Below are 22,778 nucleotides of genomic sequence, written 5' to 3' on the forward strand. Positions count from 1 at the left end.
AGGCCAGGGTGAGATGCAGAGCAAGGTCTGGTGGGACACGCCCGCCACTCGCCTGCCACAATCCAAATTCTTTTGAAGACTGTTCCTCCCTGTCGTGGAAGAGCCAAAGAGTTGCCTATTTCTCAGCGTCATGGGCTGAACTGTGTTCCCTCCAAAAAGATGCCAAAGTCCTAACCTCCACCCAGTCCCCATGAAAGTAACCTTATTTGACATAGGGTCTTTGCAGAAGTAATCAAGTTAAGATGAGGTTATATGACTGGTGTCCTTATCAGAGGGGAAATCTGGACACAGACAGACACGCCTACAGGGAAGATGATGTGACACCACAGAAGAATGCCATCCAAAGGCCAGGGAACGCCTGAGGCTCCCAGAAATGAGGCATGAGGCCTGGAACAGATTCTCCCTCCCAGCCCTCGGTAGGAATCAACCTTGCCAACACCTTGATCTTGGACTTCTAGCCCCAGAACTGTAAGACAATAAACTGCTGTTGTTTAAGCTTCCCAGGTTGCAGCATTTTGTTACAGCAGCCCCCAAACTTACACACTCAGTAAGAAGAAAGACAGCAGGACCAGGGAGCTGGAGGCATGCAGGGATCTGGCTTGTGACCCCACCACTCAAAGCAGAGATGCACAAAGGTGGCAGCGGCTGGGGGAGAAGATGCACGTGCTGATGGGACCCAGGCTCACCGCATAGAGACAAACACCAACCCTGTGCCCAGAGGACAGACAAGTGGAAATACATCATATCTCTAAAATGAAACGCTTTGATTGCGCCAATCACCAGAAGTTGTAAAACTACCCTGAAGAATTAACAGCTTCCGTACATACCAACTACATCCATCATAAATTCGTCTTTTAGTTTCTGTTATCATATCACGGTCTCTGGGGACCCCTGTCTTGTCATCATTTGCCCTTTATAATTTATTCATCTTGTTCTTGCCTGCATCCTTTCTACTTATCATTCATCTTTACAGTTGTACATAAAATTGGATGGATCCTTCCATGGCAGCGCTGTCAGGAGGGAGATGGGCCTCATCAGGGAAGCCCCAGGAAAGCCGGTGGAGGTCCCACTAGAGCATCTGAGGATGTCAAGGTGGAGGTGGGGTGGGATGGAGGGAGAGGATGGGAGGAGGAAAGGAGAGAGCCAGGATAGGCAAGTGAGAAGGGTAAATGAAGAAAGGGTGGAAAATGAAAGGGGAAAAGAGGAAGAGAAAAATGACCAGAAGGGAGAGAAAGGAGGAGGAACCAGGTATAAAAAGAAAAGAGAGAAAGAGAAAGAATGGGAGACAAGCTGGGACTTGGACAAAGGAAAGCGGGGAAGAAGGACAAAGATAGAGGCATCCTGAGCCAGTGGGGCCAGAAATCCAATGAAGGTTGTTTGTTTTTGTTTTTGTTTTGTTTTTTAAGTAGGCTCCATGTCCAACGTGGGGCTTGAACTCATGACCCTGAGATTAAGAGTTGTGTGCTTGGGGCACCTGGGTGGCTCAGTTAGTTAAGTGTCTGACTCTTGATTTTGGCTCAGGTAATGATCTCAGGGTTCATGAATTCAAGCCCTGCATCGGGCTTTGCTCCAACAGCTCAGAGCCTGCTTGGGATTCTGTCTCCCTCTCTCTCTCTCTCCCCTCCCTCACCTGCTCTCTATCTCTCTCAAAATAAATAAAAATAAAGCTAAAAAAAGAAAAAGTGGGCTCTACTAACTGAGCTAGCCAGGTGCCTCTATTTCTTTTTTTTTTTTTTTTAATTTTTCATTTTAAATCTTTCTTGGTACACTCCAAGAAGGTCACACTGAATTTCCATGGAAATGACAGGTCCCGAGTTATAGAGACCTGAGTCCGGAGTTGTGATGGCAGTGATGTTGCTTATCTACTGGGCTGAATCCAGGGCTAGGGGTGGGAGACAGACAGAGAGGAGTGTGTTGGTTTGCTTTGTATTCTTGGGCTGCCGGAGTGAGGGCATAAAAGCCAATCTTTAACTAGTGAATTGGAACTTTAATGTTTACCAAACAGATACAGCTCCCACCCTTTCCCCCCCTACCCCCCACCCAAGCTCCCTCTCCTCCCCTCTTCCCTGCTTGCTCCCTCTTCTGGCTGCTTCCTGGCCTCCTTCTAACTGAACCCAGTTCTCCCCCCTCAGCAGTCCTGGTGAGGAGCCCTTTCCGCTGTCAGGGGAGCAAAGTGCTGGCCACTACTCGCCTTGTCGCCTGGTTTTCCTAATGAGAGTCTCTCCCCAGAGGCCTTACATTTCTAACTTTGGAAACAGATGGGGTCTTCCTTGAAGACAATTGCCTGAAAATTCTGAAAGGCAGGGGTTGGGGGGACTGGGACTAAGCAGCAGGGGCCTATTTTAAGGAACAGAATTCTTCCAAGAGGCCTCCTGTGCACACTTAGGTCCCAGGGAGCTCTCAGAGTGGACCTCTCCAGCCCAGCTCACAGCTCCTGACCTGTCATGCATGCTTTGTCTACAGGCTGTTCTCAGACCAGTGCTCTCATCTGACATAGCTGTCTTCCTCCCAACTCTCTATTCCCAACCTGCCCATATCCTGAACAAAACCCTTGAGCAACTCCTATACCCCACGGTCATCCGGGTCCCCTCTAAAGCAACAGGTAACACTAAAAAAAGAGATAAGTATCCTGGGTTTGGGTAGCAGACCTGGTGCTGGTCCTGGCTTGGCCATTTGTTAATTGTGTGACTTTGGACAAATTGCTTTATCTAAGCCTGGGTCTCTTAATCTAAGCCTGTAGGGGATGATCTTGATATCTTCTTCATAGGGTAGTTGTGAAGATAAAATGAGGTAACGCAGATAACATGCTTATTTCATGCCCATCAGATAATAAGTGCTTAAGAAATATTAATTGTTGTTATTGAGCAATTGTCTACCCTACCCACTTTATAATAACCCGCTGTCTTGTATTATTGATGATATTTTTGTTCGTGTGTGTGGCTTCTGTCCCTAACTTGATGGACAACTCCAAGAGGGGTAGGGATGAGTTTTTCTAATCACCGTATCTGCCAGGATGCCTAGAACAGTGCCCGGCACACACTCAGGAAATATTTGTTGATGGATTAAGAAACTGCCCCATGTGGACTATACCCTACAAATAGTGGAACAAACATTGTACATGGAAGAGAGTGGGCTGGAGAGGGGCAGAAGGTCAGGAATAAGAGATCAAGAGTGTGAGGAAGAAAGGCACCTGGGCAGCTCAGTCCGTTGAGCACCCCACTCTTGAATATGGCTCAGGTCATGATCCCAGGGTGGTGGGATTGAGCCCCGAATGGGAGCGTGGAGCCTGCTTAAGATTCTCTCTCTTTCTTCTCTCTCTCCCTCCCCCTCCCTCTGGCCCTTTCCTCTGCTCAATCTCTCTCTCTCTCTTAAAAAAAAAGTATGAAGAAGAGATAGAAATGAAGAGTTTAGAAAAGTGGGATCACTTTGCCTAGATTCTGGCAGAAGATACTGTTCAAAGGGACCCTGATGACATTCTAACAAAGTCATGCTGAACTCAAAAACAGTAATCCATATGTGACTGATCCAGGGATGACTCCATAAGCCATGCTAGGGGCTTTGGTTAGGCTGGTACACAGGGATACTGACCTCTGACTTGCAAGAACAGCCACTGAGGAATGGTTTCTGAGATTCCACTTACTCCAAGAGAAATGTCAGCTCCCCTTCTCAGTCCCCAAATGAGGACATCTTTAGCTCTGTCTCTGTTGTTTTGTTGTTGTTTTTGGTGATAGTTATGTGTGTCTGTGTGTGTGTGCGTGTGTGTGTGTGTGTGTGACAACAGTGGGATTGTTTTTCTTGCTGCCAACAGGCTAGCTCTGTAACTTGCTGGGAAACAGAATGGGTTGTCTGCACTATTTTCTCCCCTCTTTTTCTTTTCAGTGAGAAACTGGAGGGCTGGTTTTAATGGATTGATTTTAATGGATTTTGAAGTCTGGAAAAGTGCCCAAATTGCAGAGGTTACCAGTTTTCTAGGTTCTTTTTTCAATTTCTTTCTCCTTAATCAGACATAGAGTTCACTCACTGTGGTCAAGTAAGAAGAGGTATCTTTCTGTGCCCCCTCAACCTAACGGGTGGCCATGGACACAGCCTCAATTGGTGGGAACACCCATTATTTGGGTGGGTGAGAGCATTTTGCTTGGTCCCGTCCCTGTATTTGCTAGTGTTAAGCTTTCTCCAATCTCAAAGGAGAGAATCGACCAACAATAATAACACCAGTTCTGCCTTCTGGAATCCACTTTAAGGCATAATTTTATGTGGTCATTTCGTTTTTCACTTTTTTCCATGTGAGTGTGTGTGGGGACAATGTGCCCTGGGAAGTTTGAGCTTCAGTCTTGTCTTTTCTCTCTGTCCCTCCTGCTGTAGGCTGTGCCTTTCCTGAGAATTGTGATGAGGTCTTTGAGGCCATGAGTCTCCCTGTGAGGCCTTTGAAGAAAGGACAGGCTTTCCAGGCACTGCAAGGGGACTCTAGGCTATGTTTTAGCTCCACCGTTGGCTTCTCCTCACCCCTCCCATCTCCCAACATACATTCATGTTTCTTTTTGTCCTTTCTTCCAAACTTTACCAACTTGTCTTTGTGATTTCAGAAAAATGCCACTGGATCTCCCAGTATGAAGGATTAGCACAGATTATGGGGAACAGTGTTAATTATCGGTGGAAGGGGGGCTGACGCGTCGCTCCAATGTGCTCCTGATTTCCCCTGGGCCTTTCTGCCTGGTAATAAGCCTGCTTTAATCTGGCAGGCCCCTTGGTGAAATCAGCACCACGGACAGTGGTATTGATTGCTTCTGAGAAACCATCACAGCTGCTCAACCAAATTACCTTTGATATGTGACCTTTAATGTAATTACTGCAACATCAAAGTATTTCTATAAATTATTAAAGAACTAATACACTCCATCATTTAGCTATTCTATTATATGTAAAATAAACAACCACAAGTTAATGTTAGAATCTGAACAATCCACACTTGCTACTGAAATTCTCCCAGTCCCCGTTCTCTCCCCCTTCAAAATCCTGAGCCTGTCCCTCCCACCTTCTCTTTCTGTTTCCCCATCTAATTCCCAGCTTTTAGCCATCATGAAACTCCCTGGCAATCTCTCTCAAGCTGATGAAGAGCCTCCCAAAAACAATGTGGTATTTTCTATTCCATTTGGGTGGCTCTAAAATATCTATCACAGTCTCCCCCAAAACAAAGTACTATAAACACTTTATTAATCAGCACAAACCTTTCTCAGAAGCCTTTGATTATCTTACAATATGGCTTTATGCTTCACACATAACATGGGGCGATGTGGAGCATATTTCTGCCATCTTACAGAGGGCACCCAGAAAGTAATTACTATAATATATGTGCATGTAGCGGCGCCACTAAAAAACCAACTGGGGAATGGCCACCGTGCCAGAGCAAGGCTCCACACAAAAACCTGTGCGGTGCATGATTTCCATACATTTACATCCGCGGGTATGTTATTAAGATGACTCAGCCCCGTGCTTTGCAATCACAAGTACCAAAATACAATACAAAGGCTGTCTTAATGGAAGGAAGGCCCTCCCCTCCCCTAAATGGGTAAAAAAGGTTCTTTGATGCAAGGGAAGGCTGTCCCGACCCAGGGTTGCATTTTCAGTCTACCTGGTTAACCTTTCCCGCTGTGGGCCAGAAATGGAAAAGTGTGTTTACGTACAGGTTTGCTTGGTAAGAATGTAAACATGCATGTGTAAACACTGGTGAGCATACATACAGAATACACGTGCTCCCCTGCAGTGTCCATTGTATAAGCTTAAACACGGTATATTTGTAAATTCTTTAAATTATGTCCACAAACACTCACATCTTTCCATTTATCTTTAGATACTCGGTGAGCCGTATATCTACCCCCCCCCCCCCATCTCTCTGAACCCACAGGAGAGACCGCGCAGACCCTTGACCCGAGGAACACTTCTTATTTTATGGTGATGAACTAGCCTCGATAATAGCCATGGCTGATATCACACCCAGTTAGGGGGGCCATAAATAATTCTCTTCTCCCCCGCACAGAAGCTATAAACCAGGGCCGAGGCGCGATAGTTTATCAAAGACGAGGGCTGGCTCCTTAAATAAACCGCGGTGATCTCACTTGCGGCGCCGAGCTTGGGCGCGGAGGCGCCCCCTCCCGCCCCGGCCCCGGCCCCCGCCCCCACCCCCGCCCCAAGAACAGCCTGAGTCCGACGTCTATCCGCGGGTGCTCAGGCGGCCCAGCTACCAGGGGCCCCGTGGGGCCGGCGGAGGCAGCTCCGGGTTCCGGGGAACCAGGGCACCAGGCGTCTCCGCCCCGGCTGCCCGAGCGGACAGTGTGCGGATCAGGGACCCGATCGGAGGCGCCGGGAGGGCCAGGGGAGGAGCCAAGCCCCAGCTCCGTGGTCGTGGGGGAGTTCGCCCCCAGCCCGGGATTCCGTCGGGCCTGGACGGCGGAGTGCGGAGGCCGCGGGGCGAGCTCCGAGCCCGGCGCCCACGCGCCCTCTCCCCCGCGCGGCGCCTCGGGGCTTCTAGGGGCGCGGGGCGCGGGGCGCGGGGCGGGAGTGGGGGGAGCGCGAGCTCCCGAGCGAAAGCAGGCGCGCGCCCGGGCCCGCGATCCCCCGGCCAGCAGCGTCGCAGCCCGGCCTCCCGAAGTCGCCCCCTGTCGGCGCGTCCGTCGCTCGCGCCTCGGCAGGCGCCACTTACCCCGGGCAGGGTCTTCTGCTCGTGCAGCGCGCTCTGGGCCTTCAGCGCTGACTCACGCTCGCAGTAGGTGAGGAAAGCGCAGCCTGGGGAGGGAAGGAAGCGCCGAGAAGGGTCAGTGGGGCGCCCCCGGGCCGCCGACGCGCCCTCTCGCCCGCCCTCCAGTCTGGGCCCCTCCCCGCTCTAGGTCCCTCTCCCCACCTCTCTCTCTCTCTCTCTCTCTCTCCCTCTCTTTCTCTCTCTCTCTCTCTCTCTCTCTCCTGTGCACTCTACTCGAGCTTTCTTGCCTCTCCGTTTTCCTGTCGGCTTTTTGTCCCTTGCGTTGCTTTTTTGTTTTGCTCACTCGCTGAAGTCTCCCCACCCTGCATCTTCCCCCCCCCCCCACCACGCCCCCTCTTCCCGTGGGTCTCTTTTTGTCCTCTGCCCTGATGTCTCAAGGCGCTAGCTCGGCCTTCTCCCTCCTTCCTCCCCAGGGTGCTGTTCTGTCCGATTCAGCTCAAGCCCCAGTACCTCCCTGAAGGGGCAGCTTCCAGCCCTCACCCTCAGTACCTCTAGTCACGTTTGACCATGAATTCATTCTGGCCCCTTAGGAATGCTGCCGGCTGCTCTATGAGGGATGATAGAGGGGCCTTCCTGGTCTGCCGAATAGTCTCCATCTGTAGGGAGGACCCCAGGCCTGGTTGTGCTAATAAAGTGAATGGGGCTATCCATGTGTCCCCTGTCATCACATGTACAGTGATATCTTCAAAACGCTCTCAGTCAAAGGGCTTCTTGGGCATGTCCAGCCCACCAATGCACAGTACTGGACCTGAGGCCTGCTTTTGCTGTGCTTCTAATTCTCTAGGTGACCCTGGCAAATGCTGTTTCCTCTGTGGCCTCAGTCTCCTCGGGTGTGAACTGAGAGGGTTGACCCAGTGGTCTCCAAGGTCACTCCAGTGTAGTTTTCCCCCTGAGTGACTCTGACGGTGCCTCACCAGGGAATCTGGATTTTACAGAACAACGTACCTAACTCAAGGGGTGACTTTTTAATGCTGGCCCTTCAGGCATGGTGACAAAGCAAAGAGCATGCTTGCTAGTGGGAGAGTTTCTCGGGCAGTTCCCTCAAACTGCCCCGTGTTAGGGGCCTCTTCCTCTGCCTGCAGATGTGGCCGAGTATGGCCTCAGAGGCCTACAAGACCTGGGCCATGGGGGAAGTCAGAAAGTCAACTTTGGCCAGCAGAAGGCTTGAGTCTCCTGGGGAACTGTTACCTCAGATTTTCCAAAGCCACTCAAGCCCCAGAGAAGGCCCCCTCCAGGCTGACTCCTCCCTTGTTTCACTGTCTTCTTTCCCTCCACTGCCCCCCTTGCTTTGTTCTCATGCTCTTTTCTCCCCATTTTCCCATCTTCCAATCCCATCCATCTTCCAAGAATCTGATCAAGTTCTACTGACACCAAGCAGCCCGTCTTGACTTGTCCAGTCCATCTCAAGCCAACCTCACTTCTTGACCACACACAGCTGGCCCTTTGGTCATTCTCATGGCCATTTGTTAACTACTTCTCAAGTACCCACTGTGTCCAGGCCCTGTGGCCCAGGCCCTCTTCCTATGGGGTCTGCAGGCTGGTGGTGCCTATGCCAACCCTTGTTACCAGGCTTGCTCTGGCTTCTTGGTGCCCTGGCACAGAGTACTCCCAGCATCCTCCACAGTTCCTTTCTCCTCCATCACCCAGTAAAAACCCCTTCCTCCTCTTCCAGTGTAGCAATTAGTTCCGACTCCCTTCCCCTCCTGGTTTCAGAGAGGAGATGGAAGGGAATGTAAGTGCAAAGGGGACATAAAGATAGGAGGGAGGAAACAGGGAGAGAAACCTGGGAGGCAGAAACTCTCAGCAAACTGTAGGCTCTGTACGTTCCCCACCTCCAACTCTTGCCCCAGGCTGAGAGGAGGTGTGAGTTCCAAGAAGCCTCTCCCCCACTCCCATCTCATCCCTCCCTATCCAGACCCAGGTCACCCTGCCTTCTCCCCCCCCCCCCCCCCGACTCCCTACTCCTCCCTCGGGTCCTGGCAGACGGTTATTGATGGAGACACCAGGGGACTGAAATGAATAGCGGTCAGAGGCCCCCATGACGTTGTCCCTCGTGCTGCTGCCTGCATCTCTGGGGGCCTCTTTCCTCCTGTCCCTTCCCTGGCCTTGTCCTCTGCCTGTGCCTGCCTGCAACTGGGAGGCAGCCACTGTCTCACTGCATGCAGGCAAGCCAGCTAGGGACAAGGTCAGGGGCAGGTGTGGAGAGGGAGGAGAAGGAAGAACCAGAAGAGGAGGAAGGTGGAAGGAGGAGATGGTACAGGGAGGAGTAAGAAGAGGTGGGAGGAAGGGGAGGAAGTGGAGGGGGAAGGAAGATGAGGTGGAGAAAATGACCACATTGTTGTGACCCAGGATAACAAGGGAAGGATCCCAGGAAGAAGAAAGAAAGAAAGAATCTGTTGCTTTTTTCCAGCTTCTAGGAATTTCTGCCACATTTTTGGGAGAGCTCACAGGCTCTGTCAATCAGAATCTTTGAGGGACCCCCAGACTCCATGTGACCCTCCCTAACATCTCCACCCTTGACCTCACCTCCTTCAATTCTTCCTCTGGCTCACTTCCTTGCCTCCTTCCTGTTTCTCAGCCCTGCAGGGCACACTCTGCCTTAGGACTTTTGGAACCGCATTTACCCCCCTATATGCATGGCTTGCTCCTTCACTCCCCTCAGGTTTCTGCTTAAATGTGACCTAGAGATGCCCTTTCTGACCTCCTTTCACACAATACCCTTCCCCAACACACACTTACTCCCTGACCCCTTGCCTTGTTTACTCTTCTCTTTGGCACTCCTCCCCACTGAGCTATTAACATTACATGTTTATTCCTTGATTGTCAGTTTTCCCAACCTGCAAGGGAGTTCAGGGACTTGCTTTTGTCCTATTCCTGCTTCGTTCTCAAGGCCCCACAGCAGGGCAGGATCTCAATACATATTTGTCAAGAGCATTGAATCCCTGCCTCTGGCAACTTTTGCAGGGCCAGTAGGAGGGGGGCAGGGAAGCAGTGCCTGGGGGGCTGTTGGGTGCTGACCAAGGCACTGAGGACACTGAGGCATGCTGGCATTCCATAGTGGTGGGGGGACTAGGTTGCCCCTGAGAGGTGATAGGTGGTCCCTGCTGGGAGGCCTCCTGTCTCCAAGGCTTTCTGAGCCCATTTCCCCAGCATCAGACCTTCTGGTTACTGTCACTCCCCTGCTTTCTCCCGTAAAGCCATCACTGATGCACGGTTCCAGACAGGAAGCTGTTTTCGGGGGATACCCTTACCAGCCAAGGGTCACTTACTGATTGTTCTCTGAACCCCATTGTCCTCATCTACAAACAGGGAGAGTAATCCCCCTCAAATAGGGAGACCTATTAGTCAAAGAGTACCAACAACCTCCGCAGCGCTGTCTAACTGTAGAGCACAGCATAAACATAAGCCCCCCTTTGGTGGTCAGGAGGTCAGAAGGCAGAGTCCTTCCTTCTGTCCCTCTGCACCTCTGCCAGGAGTGACCAGCCTTATAGAGGCTTATAGAGAGGAGCCCCCACCCGGCTCTTCTCAAGGGATCTTTCCAGCCAGTCCAATGCCACGTCTCACTATGGCTCTTTTTAAAGAAGCAGATATGGATAAACAGATATTAACCGCTGACTCCAGCTTGCATGAAGGGACTGCATCTGCTCCCTTGCTGAGGGCGGAGGCCTGGGGGGATGGCAGCTTGGCGGGGAGGGGGTGGCTTCAGGAGGACAATTTGCCATCACAGCGTCCTGCAGAGCACGGCGGGCACCCTGAGGTGGAGGCTGAGGTGGCGCTCAGGGTGGCCAGGGGAGAAGAGGGTACCCAAGCCTCACCCACTGGACACGTGCCGGCCTCTCATGTGTAGGGAAAGGGGGTGGTACACACAGAACCCCCACTCAGAAAAGTTAGATTTGACTTCCTGTTGCTCATTGCTGTTCCTCACAGGAGTGGAGCGGGGGGGCTCCCAGCTTTGAGGGTGGTGCAGGGGGCCTCGGCTCAGCAGCCACCAAAGCTGTCATGCTCACTCTCCTGTGACGTGCTGAGGTATCCTCAGAAACACACCTGGTGAGGCCTCTTGGGAATTCACAGACTCTTCAGGAAATGGGATTCTCTGCCTACTGAGCCAACAGAGCATGGGAGAGGAGGCTAGACCAGGCTGTGAACCTTGAGAAGGGAACATCTTTCCCAGGAACGGGGCTGTGGCCCAGCATTCCCTCCCTGATCTGGCCCTACAGGTGTTCTCCTATTTGTGCTCACAGAGAGAGCAAGAGTCCACTGTTCGTAATGGCACGGCAACTGAAAACCACCTAAAGGTCTCTCAGCATACAGGTGGTTTTGTGATTCAACTGGGGAATACTCTACAGCAGTTAAAAGGGTGGCATGGTCCTAAATGGACCAGCGTGGGAAGACAGAGTCAGATGGCAAAAGCAAGTTGCAAAATAGCACACATCACATATGCATAATGGAGACATATTCCATTAGTTTCATATGCACCGAAATCTGTATTTACCCCATGGCACAAAGTCTAGAAGGTGTCACACCAAGCTGAAAACAGGGAGTACGGGGGAAGGTGGGGCATGTCTCTCATAATGTTAACTTTTTTTGGTTTGATCGACACATTGTGACACCAGAGTGTATTCATGCATCCCTTGCACAATTAACTTTAAAGAAGATTTTTGCTGAAAGAGGATAGGATGAAAATGGAGTAGGTGCAAATGGGTAGGCCAGACCCACAGTCCGTTTTGAGGGGACAAAGAGCATTGGGCATCAGCTTCCTGGCAAATTCTTCATGAGAGAAATTATCATTTGAGAGTCCAGCTATGTCCTGATCTCAAAGCTTCCTTCAAGCTCGGGAACCGAAGCAGATTCCCTCCCTCCAGCAAACTGTGAATGGTGTTCATCCTGGTCCTCTGGTCCTGAGTTCCAGCAGCTGAGGTTTGTGGGATGGAGTCCATGATGGACGAAGCACAGAGCTTCCCCAACTCTGCCCTCCAGTTCTCCCATTCAGCCCAGTGACGCGGATGCAGTCTCTGAGGTGGGAAGCGCAGAAGTGACTCGGGAATCTCTAATGAGCTATGACCTCTCCGCTCAGCTCCCACTTTTCCTGTCCCACTGTCTTGGAGGGAGGGCTCCCCAGCGCCAGCCCCTCCCCTCAGTCTCCCATCCTCCTGAACCACAGACCAGAGCAGAATAGAAGTGCAACCCTGCAGAGCAGAGACAGGTTATGGAAATGATTGGGGGTGGGAGTGAGGGCAGAGAGATGTCATACTTTGAGAAAAGTCACAAGGCAGTGCTGCCAGCAGCAGCTGATGGCCTGGGCTCTGTGCACAAGGTGGCTGCCATGCCCACGTGTCCGGGTTCACACCGACTTGCCTCTCTTCTGCTGCTCTCACTTCTGCCATGTGCGCGAACACTGGCCTCCACTCACTCCTCCCCATGCTGCCATTTAACCTCTTCCCACTCGCCATACATATTTACTTGTCTCTCCTATTTATCAGTTTCTCGTCTTGTCTCTGAATAGATTGTCCACTCTGTGAGGGCGGAGATGAGGGCTTGTAAGTGGAGAGCTGAGTTTCTAGCTGAGGTGTCCGAGGGCTGGGAGACCAAGAGAGCCCGAGGGGGTGGTGGGAGAAGGAGAGACACCTGGCACCAAAGAGAGAGCAGGAAGCCCAGAGGAGGACCGGAAGGAAGGAGAAGGGTGTGATAGGGAGAGGTTCACAAGGAGCCCCAGAAGCAGGGAGCCACAAGGAGACAGGCAGAGCTGGTGATGGCAAGAGGGTGTTACCAGGCTGGGGTGCGGGTCGGGGTGGCAGACACCCCTCTCCAGTAGAGCAGCCTGTGGATAATGGTGCAACGGGGCATCGCTGATTCCTGAGAAGGTAGGCGAGTGCCCTCTCCCATGTGGGGGAAAAACACAGCCCGGCAGAATTAATTGCGCGAGATGGCAGTAATTTACAAAGTCCCCGTGTGCGGGGATAAAAGGCCCTTGTCATGGTGAAGTGAAGGAAGTACAATTTCCTGCCCAACTCCAAGCAGGGCTGAAGCCTGGGGTGTAATCATCACAGAAGGGAAGGCTCCAGATGAGCTCCCTCCTCCCACCCAGCCGGGCCTTGGCTTCCCACTAATTGAATTACAGAATTAGCTGGAGGAAGGTGGCCCTAGAATAGGAAGATCTGGACTTTAATAAAACATCAGATCCTTCAGGGCCTGTGCTTGGCTGGCCTGGAGGAAGTGAGAGGAAGCTAGGGCATGGGGAGGGATGGGCAAGGGAAGGGAGCAGGAAACCCACCAACCAGCCAGACCCATGGGTCAAGGAGGGGCTCCCTCTTCAGTGTGATCTTCTTGGGAGGTCCAGGAAGCCCCCCACTCTGCCCCAGATCTCCACCCACAGACCTGCCTAGTTCCTGAAATCCCATCCTCGGGGCACTACCCCTCAGTGATTCTCACTGAGGCTGCAGCTGAGAATCACCCAGAGGAACAGATACGGGCCCTGCTGCAGAGAAATTAAGGCAGATCCCCGGGGGTGGATAGAGAGAGGGAAGGAGAGAAGGAACATCTGCCAGCCTCCCAGAGAAGAGGGCTGCGGGTGTTCTGAGGCCCAATCCATCCCCTCCTCCTTACCCCATAATCCAGTTCCTGTCCCCCGTGGTCTGGGTGAGCAAGGGTGGCCTCTCTGGAGCTTTCTGGAGAAATGTCCCCTTCCTCCGTACGTGTGGGAGATACAGTTCCTCATGTACATGCTCTTCCTCTGGGAGTGTTCTCCCTGCTCTGTGCCTGCCCCGGGTCTACACCTTCTTCAGGACCCACCTCTTTGGGTCCCTAGGTCTGTGGAGCCCAATGCACCTACCTGGGCCACTGCGATCTCACCTTCCTCTGATTCCTATGTGGCTGCCCCTACCCATGGCCTGCCCTAAGGGTGGGCCTTGTCTGTTCATCTAATCCTTGAGTTCCTTGAGAATGGGCCCTTGGGGCTCAGCAGGGCCTGGTGACAGGCAGGAGAAAGAACCCATGGGACTACCACACTGTCTCTACCTTCCTTGGCCAGTGCCCAGACACTGGGTGATCCTCCTGCCATCTTCCCCGGACCTGTCCTGGCTGCTCCAGCCTCCCAGTCCTTTCTACCTAGACCTCACTCCCTCTCCCCTCCTTGTCCAGAGGAGTTCTCCCTGCTGGTATTCTAGCAGTTCCTGTGGTTCTCTTTCCTCCCTAGGGGAAAGACAGTGACTGCCCAGCCACGTCCATGACTCTGATTTCCTCCTGCATCTCTGCCTCCATGGGTTGAGCCCAAGCCTGACCATCCTTTCCCTGCTGCCTCTGCCGTGCCTCTCTCCTTCGGAGCCCACACGTCCTTGTAGGAGTGACCTAGCCTCCCCTCTTCCAAACAGATTTCCCTGACCACACCAACCTCAGCATCCCTTAAAGCCCTGAGCGATGGCCCCTCACCCTTGGCAGAATACACATCTCTGTCTGCCTGGCATTTATGTATTTGTGCACGTGGAAATGCGCCGCTATGGGAACTGCTAACTCCGAGGTCCTCTTCTCCTCCCAGAGACCGACATTATTGAATGCAGTGGTTGGTAAACTTCACTCTGCCCCTGCCTGGGAATGAGTGAGCTGAAATGCTGGGGAGAGATGGCTGGCTGCAGGGGAAGCAGGGGTTGTGGAGAGGGTCTGGGACGTCTGCCCTTCAGCTCAAGCCCCTGATGGTGGCGGGAGCCATCCATCTTCCTCAGAGGGGGCTGGGCAGGTGGGGATGACAGGCCTCTCAACAGGCGGGGGAGATAGATGACACCCTCAGCCACCACGTTAGGGCTGTGCGCCTGCTCTCCTCTTCAAGGCTCTTCACTGCTGAAACTCCACCCTGGGCCCTCACCCTGTTGGGGCTCAGCACTGCCCTCCTGTGCCAACTCTCTTCAAACAGGAAACCCCAGAGGAGAGCACGGTAGTCTAGTCGAGAGTTTCTCAGAGTTAACGGTTGCATGACATGGGGAAGTGGCCCTGGATCACTGTGACCCTAAGTGTGTCTCTGACTGCTCTCAGTGCTCCTGCCCTTGGTGGCCACAAGACAGAAATGGGCACAAAGCTAGGGGGTCGGGATCTCCTCAGACCTAGACTAGGAAGCCCCAGGGAACAGGCCCGGCCTTCTCTTTCTCTTTCTCTTCCTCTGGGCACAGGGCAGGTCCCGGTAAGTCCAGTCTCAGGGACCTGACTGGCTCTGGACCTCAGAGCTGCAAAGAGCGGCGGGCAGGCCTTTGCCAAGTGTCTCTCCTGCCAGTTGCCCTTGTTTACACCCTCAGCACTGGAGAATTACATGTCTGGTGTCAGCTGCAACATCTTTATGGCACTGTGAAAAAGGACAAAAACTGGATAGGACATACTGATAGCCTCTCCCCTCTCTCAGCAAAGAGCTCTTGGTGGTGGAGCCTGGCCCAGGGAAGGTGTCAGCCTTTCCGAGGCTCAGCCCATAGGTGAAGAAGGACAGCCTGGTCCGCTGACACACGTGCTGGCTTTCGTTCCCACAGCTGAAGGGCCGCCTTGTCTCTGGGCCAGCTTGCAGGGCACTCCCGTTTGTTCCTTTCTTCGCAGAGAACCTCACCTGCCATGGTGAGGCTGTTGTCTCCCTGAGCTCATCATTCTTGTACCTCAGAGTGGGCTGTGGGCGGGGCGTGTGTTATCAGCATCTGACAACTGCAAGAGGCTGACCTGGAGGCCCCCTTATGGCTGTTTGGGGCTCAGTTCCTGTTCCTTCCCACAGCCCTGGGCAGTGTCTAGACCCTGGGGGCCCTCCCGGGAGATGTCCTCCCTCCACACCCTTACCCACCCCATGACCTGCACTTGGGGTAAAGGGCTCTGGAATGACCTCGTTCTCTTCCTTCAAGGACCCAGGTGGCGTCGGCTGAGCTCTCCAGGCCTCACTGGGCCACATGTACCGGACCTCCCTCCACCCCCATTGCCCTCTCCAATGTCAGAGTCAGGCCATGGGCTCCTCCACAGAGGCTCTATGTGTGAATCCACATTGGATTTGAAATGCGTGTGGGGTATCCGTTACTCTCACAAAGGCCAGGATAAATGCTAAAGCAGAGAAACTGAACTGTGTTCACTTCTAATCAACCTGGTTGGGGAGTTTAGATCTTCCTGTTTTGAATTTTCTCAGAACAGGGAGCACCTGCAGAGAAGCCAGGCGTGACTCAGTGGGAATGGACAGCCAGCTTACTCAGTCCCACAGTGGAAGGGGCTCTCAGGGGCCCCCTTGGCGTGATGCAGCCCATCCCTAAACGGTGGGATGCAGTAGGCAGGGCCTCGGAGTAAGCAAGGCCATCTCAACTGGTCCGGGAGAAGAACGGTAATCCTGCCCCAGACCACTTCTGTCCTCTGTGCTCCCATCTCCATTGCCTGCCTGCAACTGCCTTTCCCTCTTGCCTTTCTCCCGTCTTGCTACAACTATGCAGCTTTGTTGGCTGACCTCAGCCACACTGCTGACCCCTGGCCTGACATGCTGAGCTCCTCAGTGTATGGAAATGACATGGTGCAGGATCTGAGCCCCTCAGTAGCCCCCAGCATTAGCCGGGTCGTGTGTGTGTCTCATGCCCACAGAGGAAGCTCAGCGGATGCTTGTTGAGTTGCATAGAATGCCCTTTGTTGGAGCTTTACGTGGTGGTTGGTCCAGCTAAATTAAGGTGGGAGTCATTTTCCCCAATAGAACCCCCTTCCCCGTGCAGAGGGAAATGTGGAGGAATCCCTTCTTGGCGTGTTCCTGAAGCCCCCGGCTGCCAGCCTGAGCTATCCCTGGCATATTCACAAAGGCAGCTCTCTAGCACATGATGTCCTTGTGTGGTTGGGCATCAGCCTCTCTTGACTCCTTTCTCCCATGAAAGAAAAGATGAAGGCAGGGGGCTGTTGAGTTCCCCTTTGTCCCCCTTCTCAGTCACACTTCTCCACAGCATATCCATGTCACCTCTGGGCCTTTGCACTGGCTCCTCTCCCCACCTGAGATGCCCTCCCTGCTTGGGTGAGGGAAGGATTCCTCTACCAGCTCCTCCCACCCTCTGCAGTCCTCCTCAGCTTCCCAGTGCTCCCCGATTCTCCTTCCAATGAGTTCTTCTATGTCCAAGTGTCTAAAACATAAAAGCAAGGGCTTGGTTGAACAGCGTTTTCTGCTATTCTCATCCACAGAAACTCTGTCTCCCCAGTAGACCACAGCTCACTGGGCTGGGCCTGTCCTGTCCATCCTCAAACAAGTCCCGGGATGGGAGCTTCGTAAGAGTGGCCAAGCTGCTGAGAATCGGAAGGGAGGGCAGGCCAGCTCCACTTTGATCACACTCTGGCACTCAGGACCTGCCAGGTGAGGTGAATTAATCTCGCCTCTCTCTCCTGGCTCCTTTCTAACGGCCCCTAATCCACTTAAAGAACAACAACAACAACAACAACAACAAAAATAGAAGCACACCAACCAAGAAATTCCAACCTCAGCATCCAAGACAGGCTATTTTGAAAAGACCAATAGCCAGGAGTCCCATATTACAGGATCAATGTTTGGAAAATGTGATTTTCTTTTTAAAAGCAGAAAAACAATCTCACACAGTCCTGGCAGGCCATGGTCCAGTTCTTGGTGGAGGGTTGTCTTTCCCTCATGATCTCGGCCACTTAAGCTACTCTTCTGGCCAGGCTTTGGGCTTCACCCAACATCAATAGGATAGGTTCAATCACAGGCATTTAGCAATATTTAACCTGAGGGCCGCAGCAAAGAAGTAGTTAGCAAATGTGACTGGGTTGCTGGCTTCCGTGAGCTAATCCCTCAAGCTCTCTGAGCCCTGGCGGAGGTAGTTGTTCACATTTTAAGAGGGAAAGAGGCTCTAGCTTTTGCTTTAGAGTCAGCTGGCCCCAGTCCTGGGAAGGGTCGGAGCACCTAGCCTCCATTCGCTGCTCTCCTTGGGAGTGCCCAAGGTGGGTAAGAGGCAATTGGCCAATGGGGAAGGTGACCCATGGCGGGTGGACAAAGCCTGGCATTCAGCTCGATTTCTCCTCTTCCCAGAGTCTTACCCACGTCCCACAGAGCCCACCAAGAAAGAAGATTGAACTACCTAATTTACGGCTAGGACTTAGTGACTGTGATGGGTGGTACTGTCATCCGTGGGCGAGTGAAAGATGATTCATTCATTCATTCATTCATTCACTCATTCCACAACTTGGAATTGATATTGATGTCACCTGATATCAATTGATTTATTGATAGCCCACCATTTTCCAGATGATAAAAGGCATAAAGGAGACCCTAGGTAAACAAACTTCAGGGCTACGTGACGTGTATGCACACTTACCAAGCTGAGGTTTGTGGAGGGCTTGTCTGTCGGTGGCGCAAATGATAACAGTAAATACTGATGTTTGGTTATCTGTTGGTAGTTAGTCTAAGCGCTTCACGTGTATCGAATCATTTAATATAATAGCTATGGAATAGTACTATAATCATCCCCATTTTATAGGTAGGAAATGGAGGCACTCAAAAACAAAAGACTTGCTTGGGCCTGTGGCCAGGTCCCTGGGGGAGCTGGGCTGTGAGGTGGGGCAGCCTCCTGTAGAGTGTGTGACCTTAATCCTGGGCTCTGCCACCTCCTGGAGGGGGATCATTGGCTCTGCCCAGGGTGGGGGGAAATCAGTGCAGCTCTCCCCTCCCCCACTTCCTTCCTGCCTTTCTTTTTCTCTCTCATGGCTGGAATCCCATATTCTCTCTTGTCCATCTATTTAATTCCCATTCCCGACTACTCCAGGATATACCATTTTCCCCCATCCCTAAACAAGGTAACATCTGACCCCATGGTTTCTGTCACCAGCCAGCTGGTGCCTCTGGGAAAGCCATTTAACCCTGGTGGCCTGGTTGTTTCCATCAGCAGGACATCTGGACCCCTGGGAAAGGGCTGCAGCCTCTAAGGGAGGTGGGTCTGGCTCTGACAGCCTCTGCCTTGTTCTGGAAGCCCCGGGCAGTTTAGGTAGTTTATGTAGCCTCCCACCTCAACCCAGGCCTCAGGTTCCTTACACGGGAAATGGAGACAGTGACCCCTACCTGCTGGGGTCATGGGCATCCGGCAGAGTGCCTGGCATCTAACTAGTTGATGTTGGGGGTGGGGAGATTACCACTGCTACCACTGTCGGGAGCAGCAGTGGCGATGTAATGTTAAAGATGCCCTATAGTGTGAAAAATAGCACGGGCATTTACGCTGTCTGGTGTTGTCTGCTTCCCCTGTATGGGACCTGCACATTTTACTTGATATAACCTCCCCACCCCAATACATACTCATCAGGACAGGGACCTTGTCTGTTTCCTGCTCTCCAGCAGGCCAGCACCCTGGGGGCTCAGAGCGCTGCGGTTTGCACCGAGAGTCTAAGATGCCAGTGTGTTTACCTCATGTATCTAATATGCTAATGACAGGAGGCAGTAATGAGCTGGCGGGGACCTGAGTGACAAAGAGCTGGCTTCATGCTTCCCCAAAGAGGCACCTCAGTGTCAATTGTTTCTTTTGTGAGAGGAATTGTTAAAGCTTGGGAATGTGGGCTGCAAGGGCTGGGCAGAGGAGGGGGGGGGGTCCTCGGTAAGGAGGAGTGGAGGTCTTTAGCGGCGCTGAGATGGGACAGTCAGGGATGGGCAGACCCTGCAGGGTGCACATGGAATCCGATGCCTTCGCGGGAGGGAATGGAAGTGAACTGAACACATCTGTGTTACTCGCTGACTCCTGAAGAGGCCTCTGTGAGAGCCCGAATGTGGCAGGGCCGGCCCGATCTGCTGTGGACCCTTGTTGCACCACTCCTAGCACAGGGTGTGGTGTGGTCACAGGAGGCACAGGGTGAAGGACAGACACTGCTTCAGCATTAGAATGTCTACTGAAAGCGATCTCTTGACAGTTAAATGGCCTCCAGTAAGTCACCAGATCTCTCTGGACCTCGGTTTCCTTTTCTGTGAAATGGGTTTGCTATTCCTACCCATGAGTCTGTGTCCCCAGCATCCAGCATAGTCCTGGCACAAAGTGGGTGTCAGCATACATTCGTCAGTGAATGGATGAGTGGAACAGGAGGGAGGGAGGAGGAGGAAGTGTACTCTGTTCTTTTACAGAGGAGGAAAAAAATGCATGTGTCTCTGGGTCAAGGTGAAGCGATCATCCCAAGAACACACAGCTGGTCACTGAGAGAACTGGACTCCAGGTCCTCGCTTGGCTTCCCAGGTTGAGTGTGGAGAGCACGTCTCTGAGAGGGCCGGAGGACCCAGTGTAGCCTGAGGGGGAGGGAGCAAGCAGACTCTGGGTGGATGAAATGTGTAGGAAGCAGAGAAAATCAGCAGGCAGAGGTGCATCTCTAAGGATTTGCACCAAATGGAGGGAACAGGAAGAGATTACTGTGAGCAGGTGGAGGTCAAGTCCATCCAGGATCCCCACCCCTGGCTGGGCAGATGGTGGGCAGTGACCAGGTCTACAGGGAGAGGGAGGCACAGGTCTGAAACGCTCACGTGTCCTAGAGGTGTGCATGGTTCTATTGTCTGTTCTCACAGAGGGTCTGAGGGTGGGAAGGAGCGAGGGACCCAAGAGGCTTCATGAGCTGTGCCAGGTAGGGCCAACCTGAGGCCTGACATTATCACTTCCATGATGGGTCTGACTCCCACAGCTGGCCATGGCTTGGTCTTTGTATCCCCAGGTTTTATCCTTTCTCTCAGCTTCCTAGAAATTTCCTTTAGACCTCTGCTTTGTCTTGGCTGAGCTGACTGGACCTCATGGCCAAGAAGGCCAGCTAGGGGAGCTGAGGCCTAGAAGGGGAAAGCTGGATAGCGGGGGTAACAAAAGGTATGGCTGCTGGTGCTCCCCCCTGGCATTTCTGCTCCCAGGCAGCTGTGGCCCTCATCTGAGCCTGAGTACAGAGGCTCCTCCCTGGCTTTACACACCCTGTGAATTGCACGGCACCAGAAATGGGGGCTATGGCCCAGAGGCCAGGCTAGCCGAGACCAGAAGGTGCAGGACTGGTAGAAATGCAGACAGAGGGAGACCCTGGGTGCAAAGGCCTCTACTGCACAGAAGTATGAAAAGATCTTGGGCTGAAAGTTGCCACTTGGATGAGAGGCCAGGACAGGACCCTTCTGGCAAGCCCCTGGCCTTCTGGGGACCTCAGCTTCCTTGTCTGTAAAATCCTGACCTGAGCATCAGATTGGCTCTGGCAAAATTCTGGGGGATGAAAATGGGAAGGAAGAATCAGAGTTCTGGATTTTAATCCTGATTCTACTGGTTTCTGAAGACCTAAGTAGAACAGTGGGAACCGCCCCCCCTCCCACCCCGTCCACCCACTCTGCCACCACAGCCCATGGGCAGCCTCTGAGGCTTACTGCTCTCAATCCTTTCTCAGGTCCAGGGGGCTCTTTGCCCAGTCCTGTCCTGGGGAGGAAGGGAAGGAGAGGAGAGGAATATGGCATCCAGACCCTTGGTAGCCAGCACAGGGAAGGGCTGGGGAGAGAGGGTCACGGAGGAAGCCTCGAATGTGGCCCAGCGACCATGCTTCCCACAGCAGAGGCCCCGGGGAAGCCAGGGACAGAATGGGTGATGAAGGGGCCCCCTGTGGAGGCAGGGAATGCCCCCTGGAGCCTTGACAGAGGTGGAGAGGAAGAAGCAGGGTTATTCCCAGTGATCAAAGTGAGTGTGCTCTGTGTGGGGACCCAGGAAGGGCAGCAGGCATTTACAATCAAATGGTGTGCTCCTTAGAAACACACTGGGCTAGCAAGGGGTTAGCCCACTCTCCCCACCCCTCCCTCCCTGCACTTCTGTCCTTCCCTATCTCCTGCAGAGTGTTCCAGTCTGGCTGGGGTTGGAAGGGGCAGTGCAGGGCTCAGTGGGCAGCAGCAGCCATCAGTGAGGACACCGTCCCTGGTTTCAGAGACCCAGGCTGCCTCTGCCTCCCATGACCAATCTCCCCGTGAACCTGAACCTCGCGCCACCTCGCTGCCTGTTTTCGTCTGCAGGTCTATATATAGCGATCTCAACGCACACTCTGGAATTGGATTTGATGTAGCCCTCTGGACTCGAGCTAACTTTTGGGGAGTAGTTTTCTTGGGAGCCTGCCAGTCCAATTCCTCCCCCATGAACACTAATTACTGCACAGACCTTCTCCGTGAAATCAGCGCTGAAGCCATTCCCATCCAGGCGGCTCTCCAAGACGAAATTTTTCTACTGGGAACCGACAGCCGCAAATAAACCTACCATCTACTTAGCAACAGGGAGCAAGAGCAGGCGGGGAGGTGGGGAGGGAGGGGGGACTCGGGGAGAGTGGGAGGGAGGGAGGGGGAGGAGAAGAGGACTCGCTTCTTTTCTTCCTTCTGTTCTTCATTTTAGGAAAGGGTGTAATCAGCTCTCTCTGGAAAGGTGGTACAGGGTGTCTCATAAGACAGTGCTGTGGCCCAGGAGGAGGTGCCAGAGTACAAGGCCAGTACCTGCTCTTGGCTGCTTGAGCGTGGCCAGAGCCCCCACTGCACCCCTGGATTCCGCTGGGCACCTGTGGCAGCCTGCTGGCCTCTCCAGGTTCTACTGCCTGCTTCCCCACCTGTGTCTCCCCAACCACCCTGCAGGCCCCAGCCCATGCCTGGGCACTCTGTCTCGTCTCACTGAGGATGGCCTCCTTCCACCCCTCTGCCTGGCCAGTTCCCGCTCATCTGCCAGGGACCAGACAACAGCCCGGCTCTGTCAGGCGGCACTTCCCGACCCCTCCAGTCCCTCCATTGTGAACTCTAAAGGCCTGGGCCAGCACCCGGCAAGGGGGCCTGCTCTGCCCACTTCCCCTTCAGAGCCTATGGATCAGCTTCCAGGGAAGGGTGAGCACGGGGCTGAACAGAGCGTCACAGCACCAGGTCCTGCCCGGTGCGTCGCCACGTGTCTGCGAGGTAGACACCCTCTCCTTTATATCCCCCAGGACAAGCTTGAGGCTCAGAGGGTTCAGGCAGGATGTCCATGGCCATTCACTGCCTCAGAAGAGGCAGGGCTGGGCTTTAAACACGCGGATCTGTGTCCAAAGGCCAGACACT

At 53.2% G+C, this 22,778-nt stretch overlaps 1 protein-coding gene across 50 annotated transcripts in view; it reads right to left on the reverse strand.

Moving 5' to 3' along the window:
• Positions 1-22,778, reverse strand: part of CELF4 (CUGBP Elav-like family member 4) — a 297,253-nt gene that overhangs the window by 214,838 nt on the left and 59,637 nt on the right. For all 50 annotated transcript variants that reach the window (XM_045458673.1, XM_045458691.1, XM_045458689.1 and 47 more), the window contains exon 2: positions 6,698-6,780. In XM_045458673.1, coding sequence (XP_045314629.1) covers positions 6,698-6,780 — 83 coding nt within the window. The remainder of the gene's footprint in view (positions 1-6,697; positions 6,781-22,778) is intronic.

The sequence above is a fragment of the Leopardus geoffroyi genome, chromosome D3, assembly GCF_018350155.1.
Source record: "Leopardus geoffroyi isolate Oge1 chromosome D3, O.geoffroyi_Oge1_pat1.0, whole genome shotgun sequence".
NCBI classification, from domain to species: Eukaryota; Metazoa; Chordata; class Mammalia; order Carnivora; family Felidae; genus Leopardus; species Leopardus geoffroyi.